This window comes from Diceros bicornis, chromosome 34 (assembly GCF_020826845.1).
Source record: "Diceros bicornis minor isolate mBicDic1 chromosome 34, mDicBic1.mat.cur, whole genome shotgun sequence".
Lineage (NCBI taxonomy): Eukaryota > Metazoa > Chordata > Mammalia > Perissodactyla > Rhinocerotidae > Diceros > Diceros bicornis.
This window is the reverse complement of record NC_080773.1, coordinates 8,925,295-8,938,655: the sequence shown is the minus strand read 5'-3', so window position 1 is coordinate 8,938,655 and position 13,361 is coordinate 8,925,295. Positions and strand designations below refer to the sequence as shown.

Sequence of the window (13,361 nt, the reverse complement as noted above, 5' to 3'; positions counted from 1 at the left end):
TCAAGAAGGTGGAGCTTAACTCCTCACCCCTTAAGTGTGGGCTGTGCATAATGACTTCCTTCCAAAGAGCATGAAAAAGGAGTAAAACAAAAGTAACTTTATAGTGGAGAAACCTGACAAATGCTACCTTAGCCAGGAGATCAAAGTTAACATCAACAGTGGTAAGTCATGTTGATAGTATGTACCCTTGATATGATATGATGAGAATTGCACTTTACCTCTATAGTCTTCTCCCCAAAATATCCATAACCCCCAGTCTAATGATGAGAAAAACATCAGACAGATCCCGAATGAGGAACAGTCTACAAAATACCTGACCAGTACTCCTCAAAACTGTCAAATTCATGAAAAACAAGGAAAGTGTGAGAAATTGTCACAAGCAAGAGTAGCCTAAGGAAACATGACAACTAAATGTAATGTGGTATCCTGGATGGAGTGCTCAGACAGAAAAGAGAGAATAGGTAAACACTAAGGAAATCTGAATAATGTATGGTCTCTAGCTAATAATAATGTTGGGAAAAAAAAGGCTTCCTATTCTCTTATCACATCTCTAGCACAGAAGCAAACAAAAGCCAGTATTTAACAAGCATTCATTCATGCTGATTCAGACTGGGACCTCAAGAAACCAAGTCACCCAATAAAATTAAGCTTTAACAGGAAAAATAAAAACCGACCAACCAACCAAATGCAATGTGTGGACCTTATTTGGATCCTGATTTTACAATACCAGTACTATTGTATAAAGACATTTTTTTTTAATAATTTTATTTATTTTCCCCCAAAGCCCCAGTAGATAGCTGTAGTCATAGTTGCACATCCTTCTAGTTGCTGTATGTGGGACACAGCCTCAGCATGGCTGGAGAAGCAGTGCGTCGGTGCGTGCCCGGGATCTGAACCCCGGCCACCAGTAGCGGAGCGCGCAGACTTAACCACTAAGCCACGGGGGCCAGCCCTATAAAGACATTTTGAAGCAGGGAAAATTGAACACAGCCTGAGTGTTAGATGATACTAAGAAATTAATTTTCTTGGATGTAAAAATGCTGTTTTTGCTTTTAAATAGTCCTTATCTGTTAGAGAGACATCATGAAGCATTTATGGGTGAATTGATAGATGTCCGGAATTTGCTTTACTATACTCCAGCAAAAAAATAAAAATAAGTATAGATGAAACAAGAAGGGTAGAACATTAGTAATTGTTGAGAGGTACATGGAGGTTCGTTATATTATTCTCTCCACTATTGTATTTTTTTAAATACTCATAATAAAACATTTTGAGGACTACAAAACAAAGGAGGGGTCAGCTATGTCCCAAGAAAGAGCGCAGAGACCAAACCGACACACGTGACCTTCTGAGCTGACGCATTTGACTACTGTCTCTCGGCCTTTGCATGAACTATTCCTCCTACCCCGAGTCTCTCCCCCTATTTTCATCCAGCAAGTTTTGAGTTGTCACCTCCTCCAGGAAGCCTGGATAATGCGCCGCCTCTGAGCTTCCCACATCATGTCCCCGATCTTTCTGGGAGTTACTGTCTGGTAGCTGTCTGTCTGCCCCAGAGTGGAGCGCACGGCCCCCAACTGTCTCCCGCCTCGCCCAGCTCTGAGCTGATGAGCACTTCTGTGTGTTTTAAAACTCCCCGAACGGGCCTCGCGGTAGCACGGCAGTGGCCTCCGAACCTTCCTGAGCTCTCAAACGTCCGGGTTCCCCTTTAGAGACCGGGCCAATAGCCTGTACGGCACTCTTATTAGCCTAGGTTCCTCCTTGAAGGCGTGGCCGCCTTGCTTAGACGCACTCTCATAGCCCCAGGTTCTTCCATTGGCTCGTTTTTCCAGCACTCTGATTGGCCTATATTCTTCTCTGCGGGGGGCTCTCTGGATTCTCATTGGCCCGCTCTCCAAAGGCCCTCCCCCCGTTGGCGTATGATGTAGTGCTCCGGCGCCCTCGCTTTCGCCGCTACGTCATCCGCGGGCGTCCACCTTGACGAAGGCAGAGAGTAGACAGCGGAACCGGCGGAGGAGGCTGAGCCGAGGCGGTAGTAGCGGCGACAGCGACGGCAGCAGCGATGGCCGGGGCGGGGCCAGCCCCGGGGCTCCCGGGTGCGGGAGGACCTGTGGTCCCGGGCCCTGGCGCCGGCATCCCGGGCAAGAGCGGCGAGGAACGCTTGAAGGAAATGGAGGCGGAGATGGCCCTGTAAGGCCCGCGACAAGGCGCGATAAAAGCCGTCCCGGAGCCAGAGCCGCCGAGCCCTGGAGCTTCCAGGCCGCGATAGGCCCGACATCTGGCTCTGTCATGGGGAAATGGGTCCTTCCGGACTGTGGGGGCGGGAGTGAGAAGGAGAGGTTGGCGGGGCTGCAGGCGCATCGCGATGTACCCAGCGTTCCAGAATTGGTGCAGGGTCCTGAGCTGTGGTGTCTGTCCTGCTCCCCCAGGTTTGAGCAGGAAGTTCTGGGGGCTCCGGTAACCGGAATCCCGACTGCGGTGCCCACGGTCCCCACGGTAGAAGCGATGCAGGTCCCAGCAGCTCCTGTGATCCGCCCGATTATCGCGACCAACACATACCAGCAGGTACGGCCGAGCTAAGGCATGTAAGTCAGAGAGCACAAGGCTTCGAACACGGGAAGTGTTTGTACACGGAGAGCTGTTGACATGTTGGCTTGTTGATTAATTAGCGTGACAAATATTTTATGTGCCACGCACCGAAAATACAGTAATGACTAAGACAGACCATATTTCTGCCCTGTTGGTGCTTGTATTCTGGAGCATGTTGTCCCGTAGAACTTTCTGCAATGATGGAAATGTTCTGTGTCTATTTAAAAGTTACATTTAAGTTAAATAGTTACTCAGTCTCATTAGTCACGTTCAAGTGCTCAATAGCTAGCTGTATATCATTAGTGGAGAGAAACTACTTAAGAAAACAAGTAAATGAAACTTGTTCATTCTGTCGACAAATAATTATTGCCTTCTATGCACCAGGCACTCTTCTAGGTATTAGGCGTATAGCAAAGAACAAAACAGAAGAAAACAATCACTACCTTTCTGGAGTTTACGTTTTACTAGGGAGACACAGGTCAAAGTAAAGCAAGAAGAGCAGAGGTTTATCAGCGCCATCAGGGAAGCCTTTCTGAGGAGGTGATATTTAAGCAAAGATATAAAGGACATGATGGAACCATGGAGATATCTGGGGGAAGCGCATTCCCAGGAGAGAGAACTGCCAGTGCAAGGCCCATGAGGCAGGTGCATCCCTCACATGTGGAAGGAACAGCAGGGAGAACAGCATGGCTGGAGTGGAGTGAGCAAGGGGGAGAGTGGGAGGAGGTGAGGACAGAGAGGTGATAGAGACCAGATCTCGTAGGGCCTTGTGGACCACCATAAGGACCTTGGTTTTTACTCTGAGATGGGAAACTGTTGAAGGATTCTGAGTAGAGGGGTGATATGGTCCAACTCAGATGTTAATAGAGTCGCTCTGGCTGTGTTTGGAGAGCAGACTCTGGGGGCAAGAGCAGGATCAAGGAGACTGAGGAAGAGGCTACCATAATCTAGGCAAAAGATCTAGAGTGGTGGCATGGGAGGTGGAGAGGACAGGCTGGACATAATTTCAGGTACTGCTAAGTGCTTTGGAGAGATAAAGCAGGATGATGAGAGAAGTTTCTACTGGGAGGGACTAAGGACAGCTTTAGCTAGGGTGATCCCAAAAGCGTCCCTGAAAAGTGGCATTTTAGCTAAGACCTAAAGGTTGACAGCTAGCCAGCTCCACACAGAGTGCAAAGAATGAAAACCTGTGCCCTCCGAGGGTGAGTCAGCCAGGGCAGCGTGGGGACACTGAGTCAGGCCCCTCACCCAGCCTCCTCCCCAACAGGTCCAACAGACTCTGGAGGCCCGGGCAGCAGCTGCAGCCACTGTGGTTCCTCCCATGGTGGGTGGTCCTCCTTTTGTGGGCCCAGGTAAGTAAGGAGTGGTGGGGTGAGGGAGCCAGGGGATGAGGCGGGTGGTGAAAAGGGATGCCCGGACTCCTCCCACCGTCCTCATCTCTCCCCTCCCAACAGTTGGCTTTGGCCCTGGTGATCGGAGTCACCTGGACAGTCCAGAGGCTCGAGAAGCCATGTTCCTGCGGCGAGCAGGTAGGTCTGGGGCGAGGGAACTTCACATCTAACCAAGCACTCTTGTTTCGACTACTTCAGCCTCTTGCCTAGATCATTGCTGTAACTCACCCTCTTTATTTCATCCCCACCCTGATATTGTCATCTTCCTAAAGCACAAACCTGATCATGTACTTCATCAGTTTGGCTTTAGTGAGGCTTAACCTGGTCATTGCAAACCAACCTCCTTCCTGTCCCTCCTAGTCCCTACCCTTTGCCATGTTTCTCCATAGCACTTAATACCTTATAACAAGCTATACAGTTTACGTATTTGTTGTGGTTATCATCCTTTGTTTCCTTTATTTTTTTTTTTTTTGTGAGGAAGATCAGCCCTGAGCTAACATCCATACTAATCCTCTTTTTGCTGAGGAAGACCGTCTCTGAGCTAACATCTATTGCCAATCCTCCTCCTTTTTTTTTCCCGCCAAAGACCCAGCAGATAGTTGCCAAAGCCCCAGCAGATAGTTGCACGTCATAGTTGCACATCCTTCTAGTTGCTGTATGTGGGACGCAGCCTCAGCATGGCCAGAGAAGCGCTGCGCCGGTGCGCGCCCGGGGTCCGAACCCGGGCCACCAGTAGGGGAGGGCGCACACTTAACCGCTAAGCCACAGGGCTGGCCCCTTTGCTTCCTTTAAAACATAAGTTCCATGAGGGGCTGAAGTCTTGGTGCCTGCCCCATAGTAAGCATTACTTGCTCTCTGTTGATGGGATGAACAAACCATTGAGCAAGCGCCCAGCTCCTCACCTGGCAGTCAGGACCGTGCCTCTCCTGGCCCCTTGCAGAGAGAGAGATCCCCACGCACCCTAAACGTTGCTGGGGTGTGCCAGCAGTGCTCTTGTTGAGGGCCCTTCTCTCCCCTGCTGACTATCACCAACTTTAATCTTCCAAGATCTAGCAACCAAACCACAACCAAACTAACTAAAATCTATCCTCTCCACAGGTCATTTTACTTTTCATTGTTGAAATTGACCTTTACACACACAGTTTTTGGGACATTACTTCCTTATGTGTATGAAACGGATATACGGTCTCTAAAGTTCTGGTATAATCTGTATTAGATCACACTTGTTAATTGTGTTACTTAAATCCTGTTACACTTTTTTATCTGTCTGAGAAATCTTAACATCTCTTACTCTTAGTGTGGTTTTCATCAAAATGCAAATCTTACCTAGTCACCCTGCCCAGCTTCCGACCCTGCTGGGGCTCCTGGTGCCCTCAGGAGGACACCCAGGGTTCAGCCACCAATGCAGTGCTTAGATGCCTGCCAGCCTCTCCACCGTCCTCTTATCCAATGCAGTGCTTAGATGCCTGCCAGCCTCTCCACCGTCCTCTTATGATGCTCTCCATCTCCCTGCTTCCTCTATTACAATTATCCTAAACTGAGAAGGGAAAAAGTTTTGTTTGTAAATGTTCTTGCCAGTAAGATTTCCACTCACCCTTTGCCTGACCAATTCTTCATGATCCTTTGGGTCTCAGCTCATGGGTCCTCTCTCCAGGTAGCCTTCTCTAGTCATCTTGGCTCGGTCAGAGAGCTCCTCTGGGCTCCCAGCACTCCCGGGGCTTCCCCTTCCTAGCCCCAGTCATTCTACCTGGACGTTCCTCCATCCTGGCCTTGATCACTCTGGACTGTCACTCTCTGGTGATGGACCTATTCCCTCCTATTCTGTACTGGGAGCTCCCTGAGATCCTTGGTCTTTTGGTGTGTTGCTAGCCTTGCCCAGGACCAGGCTAGGCCCAGAGGAGATCCTCAGTGGTAAATTTTTGCTGAATGAACAGATGAAGAGATCTCTGCATCTCCCAGAAGGCTCCCCAGACTCTTCTCCAGGATTTCTTGGATGCTGAGAGTACCCACACACACACATCTTGCCCCAAGTGCCCCAGTCCCCCATGACACCCCCCCCATCTCTCTCTCCCACAGCTGTGGCCCCTCAGAGGGCCCCTATCCTGCGTCCGACCTTCGTCCCCCATGTGCTGCAGAGAGCAGGTGAGGGGGCCAGGGTCATCATCACTGCCACATAACTCCCCTATAAGCCCTCCGACTCCCCTACTAACACCCTGACAGATTCTGCTCTTTCTTCTGCAGCAGGTGGTCCCCGCCCTATGGCCCTGCGGCCCCCTCACCAGGCCCTTGTGGGCCCCCCTCTGCCTGGGCCCCCTGGACCACCTATGATGCTGCCACCAATGGCTCGGGCCCCAGGTCCTCCCCTGGGCTCCATGGCTGCTCTGAGGCCTCCCCTGGTGAGTGTGGACTGGGAGCTGATGGTCAGAGGTGTGGTGGGCGGGAGACCCTCCATCCTGGCCTGATGGCCTGTGTCCAAGTCGGCCTTTCCCTTGGCTTTTTGTATCTCTGCCCTCTCACTCTCTGATTTTGTCTCTGTCTTTCCCTACTGCTTTCTGTGGCCGAATCTTTCTGTTTTTCTTTCTTTCTGGGAGGAAAGTATAGACAGAAACAAAGCTGTGAGTGGATTTCTATCTATCTCTATTTTTCCTTTGACTGTTCTCTGTTTTTCTGTCTTGATGGCTTTCTTTCTGTCCCTGTGTCTGTCTCGGTGTGTATGTGTCTGCCTGTCTCTCTGGCTGTCTTTCTCTGTCCCTCTGTGTATGTGTCTGTCTGTCTCTCTGCCTTTTCTGTCCCTGTGTCTGTCTCTAACTAGAGCCTCCTTTCTCTGTCTAGGTGTCTCTTGCCTGCTCTCTGGCCCCCAGGCCCTTGCTTTGTTGTGCAGGATGGGGATGGGAGTAAGGCCTGAGCCTGTGATCTGGCCCCCCTCATGCCCTCCCCTTGCCCACAGGAAGAGCCCGCAACACCGCGAGAGCTGGGCCTAGGCCTGGGGTTGGGCCTGAAAGAGAAGGAAGAGGCAGTGGTGGCGGCGGCAGCCGGGCTGGAAGAGGCTAGTGCGGCGGTGGCTGTGGGGGCAGGAGGTGCCCCAGCTGGCCCTGCAGTCATTGGGCCCAGCCTGCCACTGGCCCTGGCCATGCCTTTGCCCGAGCCTGAGCCCTTACCCCTCCCGCTGGAAGTTGTGCGAGGCCTACTGCCCCCACTGCGCATTCCTGAGCTCCTGTCCCTGCGTCCACGGCCCCGGCCCCCGCGCCCTGAGCCACCCCCTGGCCTCATGGCTCTCGAGGTAAGCAGGGCGCATAAGCAGTGGGGGGACAGAAAGGGCTAGTTGGGCAGACAGGAGCCCATGGGCTTCCACACACACAAACACGTGTGGTCTTCTATCCATGTAAGTAGGAGGGACCTAGGAAATTGGAGGGGCTGGGAGGACGTAGGGGAGAGGGAGGCAGACACACATATACCACGCACAGAAGCACATCCAGGGCCAGCCCCGTTGCTTAGCGGTTAAGTGCACGCACTCCGCTACTGGCGGCCCGGGTTCGGATCCCGGGTGCGCACCAACGCACCGCTTCTCCGGCCATGCTGAGGCCACGTCCCACATACAGCAACTAGAAGGATGTGCAACTATGACACACAACTATCTACTGGGGCTTTGGGGGAGAAAAAAAAAAGAAAAAGGAGGAGGATTGGCAATAGATGTTAGCTCAGAGCCGGTCTTCCTCAGCAAAAAGAGGAGGATTAGCACAGATGTTAGCTCAGGGCTAATTCTCCTCACAAAAAAAAAAAAAAGAAGAAGAAGCAGCACATCCAGTCATTTCACTATGGAGGCAGGAGGGCTGGGGGCAAAGGAAGGTGGGAGAGCCTGAAGGGGGCAGGTGGGTCCAGAAGACTCCAACACCCGGCCCTTTGCACCCCTCCCTTTCCTCTGCAGGTCCCAGAGCCCCTGGGTGAGGACAAGAAGAAAGGAAAGCCAGAGAAATTGAAACGCTGCATTCGCACAGCAGCTGGGAGCAGCTGGGAGGACCCCAGCCTGCTGGAGTGGGACGCAGGTGAGGGGGCTGAAGTGCGGGGTCATGTACGGCTCAGCCAAGCGAAGGTGACCTAGGTGACTCCACACCTTTCTGTAGGGCAGGCACTGTTGTCAGCCCACCTCATGGAGGGCTAGACTAGGGCTCTGAGGGGCAGGGCCTCCCCCAGCCACTGAAGGAAACTTGGTGGAGGTGGTTGGCACCTGGAACCTTCTGGCCTGTTTTATTCAAGAGGGGCCTGGCTTGCTGAAGGTGAAAGAGCATTCTTTTTTTTTTTTTTTCCTTTTTTGGTGAGGAAGGTTGGCCCTAGGCTAACATCTGTTGCCAATCTTCCTCTTTTTGCTTGAAGAAGATTGTCCCTGAACTAGTATCTCTGCCAGCCTTCCTCTATTTTGCATGTGGGACACTGCCACAGCATGGCTTGATGAGCCGTGTGTAGGTCCACACCCAGGATCCAAACCTGCGAACCCCAAGCCACCGAAGTGGAGCACGCAAACTTAACCACTACGCCACGAGGCCAGCCCCCTCCCAGCTTTTTATGAAAACTTACACACTGAATTGCACAGTGAATAGCCTTATATCTAGCATCTCGATCCAGCAATCACCCTTTTGCTCTATTCACTTTATCCCTCTAGGCGTATGTCTGGTTTTTTGGGTTTTGCTCATTCATTTGAAGCAAGTTGTAAGTGAAGTTATTATCACTTCACTCCTAAATACCTTAGTATTCATTTCCTAAGAAAAGTGATATTCTCTTTCACATTGTAATACCATGAACACATCTAAAAAAATTAACAATAGCTCTGTGGTATCTAATACCCTGTTTATAGTCAAGTTTTCTCAGTTGTCCCCAAGCTATCTATTATAGCTGTTTCTTCCCCCGAGCCAGGATGCATGCAGTTTTATATCACGAGATTATCTTTTAATGAGAATGGAATCCCTCCCACTGCTTTATCTTGTTTAATATAGTTTTTTGAAGTGTCCAGACTAGTTGTTTTATAGACGGTTCCACCCTCTGAGTTTGTCAGATTATTTCCTCCTGGGTGGCCTAACCTGTTCTCAGAGTGTCCTTAATCACCACAGAAGCTGGGGACAGCCACAGTGGTAGTCGAGGAAGTGGACAGACCTCCCCTCCCAGTCCTTGACTTCTCCTGGCACTGCCCACCCTCTTCTCCTGGCACTGCCCACCCTCCCCAGGCCAGGGCCATGGCAGCGTCAGCCCACACATGGCCAAAGCAGGCTGTAGCCCCTAGTTCTATGACCTTGGGCAAGTCACTTAGCCCTTCAAGCCTCATTTTCCTCATCTCCAGCAAGGGGATAATAATAGTATGTGCCTCGTGGGGGAACGGATTCTCTGGCCTTGAGCATGTTCAGTCAAGGCTCAGGCCCAGCCCAAGGGATATGCCCGGGGATGGCAGCTGAGGTCAGCCTTGGAGAAGAGTCAGGCAGTGTGATCAGGTTTCAGGGACTCAAGGGGCAATTAGAATGGGCTTTGCAGAGGAAGCAGAGCTGAGGAAAGAGGAAGTCTGTGGTGCCATTATGGGAGCCGGTGGGTGTCAGAGGCCCAGGGGATGTCCATGGGGAGGTGTCCAGGAGAGCAAGGGATGCCAGGGGCTCAGAGGAGAGGCCAGGGCTGGGACAGAGTTAGGGGCTTCATCGCGGGAATGGGTGAGACAGCCCTGGGGTGGGGAGGGCAGTGCAGTGAGTTAAAAGTGAGGACTCTGGAGCCAGATGCCTGAGTTCTTGTCTCAGCTCTGCCGCATCCTGGTTGAGTGGCTTTGAGCAGGTGACTTGGTCTCTCTGTGCCTTGGTATAAAAAGGTCGTTGGGAGTGCCAGATGTGTTAAAACCTCATGAGTGCTTAGCAGAGAGCCCAGCGTGGGGTAAATATCATACAGGCGTTGGCTGTTATTCCTAAGAGGGCCCCAGGCAGAGACTGCTGGGGATACAGAGAGAGGAAGGCTTGGGGGATGCCTCCAGAGAAGGGGTCATTTAAATAAAGCAGACACTAGGCCAGGCTTCTGCATCCTCTGACCTCCTCTCTCCCCTACCCCAGATGACTTCCGGATCTTCTGTGGGGATCTGGGCAATGAGGTGAACGATGACATCTTGGCACGCGCCTTCAGCCGCTTCCCATCCTTCCTTAAGGCTAAGGTGATCCGCGATAAGCGCACGGGCAAGACCAAGGGCTACGGCTTCGTCAGCTTTAAGGATCCCAGCGACTATGTGCGCGCCATGCGTGAGATGAATGGTGGGTGAGGCCTCCCCTAGGAACAGTGGGTGTGGCGGGCATCTGGCCTGAGCCTGACCCCAAGCCTGATTTGAACCCTCCATTCCCACAGGGAAGTATGTGGGCTCACGCCCCATCAAGCTGCGCAAGAGCATGTGGAAGGATCGGAACCTGGATGTGGTGCGCAAGAAACAGAAGGAGAAGAAGAAACTGGGCCTGAGATAGGGTCTGTGGCCAGGCACCCGCTCCCACCCGGCCGGGCGCTGGCTCCTCCCACCACAGTTCTCTTTGGAAAACCCTTAAATATCCACCCACCCACCCTCCCCAAAACCAGTTTCAATAAATTTACGTTCATTTCCATCCCCGGCTGGGCTTGGAAGCACTCTTTGGGGGAGCAGGGCTTGGCATGCCCCACCCGGGAATAGTGGGGAACCTCAAGAGTTTACCCGGACAAACATGCAGATGGGCATTTTCAGTTGCTACTGTGTGTCCATTATGTCTTCCTGAAACCTCTTAAGTGCACACTGCAGCCCATTCCACAGAGGAGGAAGTAGAGGCTTATGGCAGGGCCGAAGCCAAGCCAAAGCTCAGCCCCTTGGTCTTCTGACTCCAGCCTTGTTCTCAGCGTCAGGGTAGGGAGTCTTCTGGGCCCTGCCCTTCTGGGGCTCACAGCCTTCTAGGCTTTCATCCATTCAGCAGACTCTCCCCGAGAGCCTGGACGGTGCGGGAGACACAGTGGTGACTGAATCAGTCCTGGGCCCCATTCCCTCGAGCTCACGGTCCACTGGCAGAAGACAGGCCTGCTGCCAGACAGTGACAGCCCAGAGCGGTCAGGGTTGAGATAGGGGAGCCCAGGGTGCTGACCTGGGAGTCAGGGAGGGCTTCACTCTAAGTGTCCATATCTCTCAGAGTCTGTGTTCTCTCTCTGCATCTGTGAGTCTCTCCCCCATTCTCTTCTCCCGCCTCCAGGCTTGTCTCTGCCTGTCTGAAGAAGTGTCCATACAGGACCTTGAATGCCAGACTGAGAGCTTAGACTTTACCCTGAAGGCAGCTGCAAGCCCTGAGAAGCTGAGACAAAGTTCAGGCAGGGGACTGGCATCACAGATCTGCACCTTAGAAAGAGCCCTGAGACTCCCACGCTTTGGGCTGGAGGGCTAGAAGGAGGGTGGGGCAGGGAGCAGGCAGAGGAGGGAGATGGCATGGTTTCAGCAAGTTGTGGGGGCCGGGGCGGCGGGTTTCCCAGGTGCACAGCTGTCAGAGCCCAGGATTGGGAGAGGGCACGTGGCGGTGGGAGGGAAACAATGCCAAGGCCTCTCCCCAGGAGAGGTGTCAAATTTCCTGTGTTCCCATCTTCCTCTCCCTTACTGCCCCCTCTCTGACGTCACATTTTCCAGTCTGGATTGAGGGGTGAGGGCCTCCCTCCCTGGCAGGAAGTGCCCTTCAGCCCCCTGCCACCTGGTCTGGACCACCCAGCCCCAGAACCCTCAAACCCCAGCCCCCATCACTAGCCTTCCCTACTCCTAACTCTGTTCTACTCACTGCAACCATGCAGGCAAGGGAGGAGAGGGGAAAGAGAATGACTGCAGAAAGGAGGGTTTTAAATGTGTGCATTTAATTCCTCCTGAGGACAGGGAGAGGAAGCTTGATCGCAGGATTGAGAGACAGATGGACAGAGATGGAGGGGATGTAGCAAGCAGAGAGGGAGAGATGGGGCAGGAGGTAGACAGATGAGAGATGAGAACTATGGATCAGAAGCAGTACAATGGGAAGGGACACGGGGGGAAAACCCAGAGAGAGAGATGGAGACAGACAAAGAAATTGGGAGGGAGGTGGGGAGGGGCTGAGACCTATCAGGAGAGACTGAGTGACAGGCCTCCCTGGAGTCAGGCCTGGTGCAACAGACACCCAGAGCCAGGGACACCAACCCAGGGCAGAGAGACATGGAGAGACAGACAGGAAAGAGGCCAGCTCCAGGGAGAGGAGGCCCCGGGCCTGGTAGGGCACAGCAGGTCAGGACTCCCTTCAGGCCCCTGGGTTAGATGGGTGGAGGGACTAGTGATGCCCCAGGGTTCTGTGGCTCCCAACGCTGGGTCCAATCCCAGCACCAACACCCCACTGCGTGTCACCCGGGGGGAGACTGTGGCTCTCCCTCTCGAGGCCCAGTTTCCCTTCTGTAACATGGACACAAGAGCAGTGTCCACACCCCTATTCCTCCCACCCCCAGAATGGCAAGTGGTTAATGATCCAGCTGGGTGAGTATTGGAAAATGCCCATTTTAAAGAGGTTATTTTTAATGGTAAATATTTGCTTATTAATATAGCAGGATGGGTACAAGCACAGGCTCTAAGCCAAGCTTCCTGGGTTTAGGGTTGCCAGATTTAAGAAATAACAAGATACCTAGTTAAATTTGAACTTCAGATAAACAACAAATAATTTTTTAGTATAAGTATGTCCCAAATATTGCATGTATGTATGTATATGTTGTATGTATACATGGGGGTTTTTTCTGAATCATTTGAAGCAAATTATATCACAACACTTCGCCCCTCAATATATCATAATACCATTATCTCTTCCAAGAAAATTAATTCTATATCTCATATTCAGTTTATACTCAAATTTCCCCATTTGTCCCAAACTATTATAGCATGGAAGGGTATGGACTCTGAGATGAAGAGAAGTGGGAGGAGGCCTGCCTCAATTTCCCCTTTCATAAAATGGGGCTAAGACCATGGCACAGTTGGTGGTATGCAATGAGCCTCAAGAAATGTTAGCTATTATTATTACTGTTATTTATATTGTTGACGTTATTGTTATTATAATGGACACTCCTGGGGAGCAGCCTCAGAACGTCCTCCTCAAGGCCCTCCCCCCACCCTCCACCCCCGCCCCCTTCCCGCCCCAAAGCGGGAGAACTCGACCTGGTCGGGGATCCCGGGTCGGCCTGCCCCCACCACATCCCCCGCAGTCCCCCTGCGGATCGTGACGTCGGCGGACCGGGGGTCTGGCCGGAAATCCCCCTTCCTGTTGCAGATAAGCCTGGCGCAGCCCAGCTGACCCCGGACCCTCCTCCCCCACCACCCCCCATGTCGCAGGATCAAGTCCCCAAGACGGAGAACCTGTCCACCAAGCCCCC

General features: G+C 52.3%; 1 protein-coding gene across 2 annotated transcripts; it reads left to right on the top strand.

Moving 5' to 3' along the window:
• Positions 1–1,966: 1,966 nt before the first annotated feature.
• Positions 1,967–10,585, top strand: RBM42 (RNA binding motif protein 42). Of its 2 annotated transcripts, XM_058530877.1 has the most exons (10): positions 1,967–2,187; positions 2,427–2,562; positions 3,854–3,938; positions 4,041–4,115; positions 6,054–6,119; positions 6,198–6,373; positions 6,925–7,257; positions 7,903–8,020; positions 10,052–10,246; positions 10,338–10,585. In XM_058530877.1, exons 1-10 carry the CDS (start codon positions 2,060–2,062, stop codon positions 10,448–10,450), a joined length of 1,425 nt encoding a protein of 474 aa, XP_058386860.1. In that variant the 5' UTR covers positions 1,967–2,059; the 3' UTR covers positions 10,451–10,585. The 2 variants fall into 2 exon arrangements, with proteins under 2 accessions (XP_058386860.1, XP_058386861.1); XM_058530878.1 differs by lacking the exon at positions 6,054–6,119 and having other exon boundaries at positions 1,968–2,187; positions 6,219–6,373.
• The last annotated feature ends 2,776 nt before the right edge of the window (positions 10,586–13,361 follow it).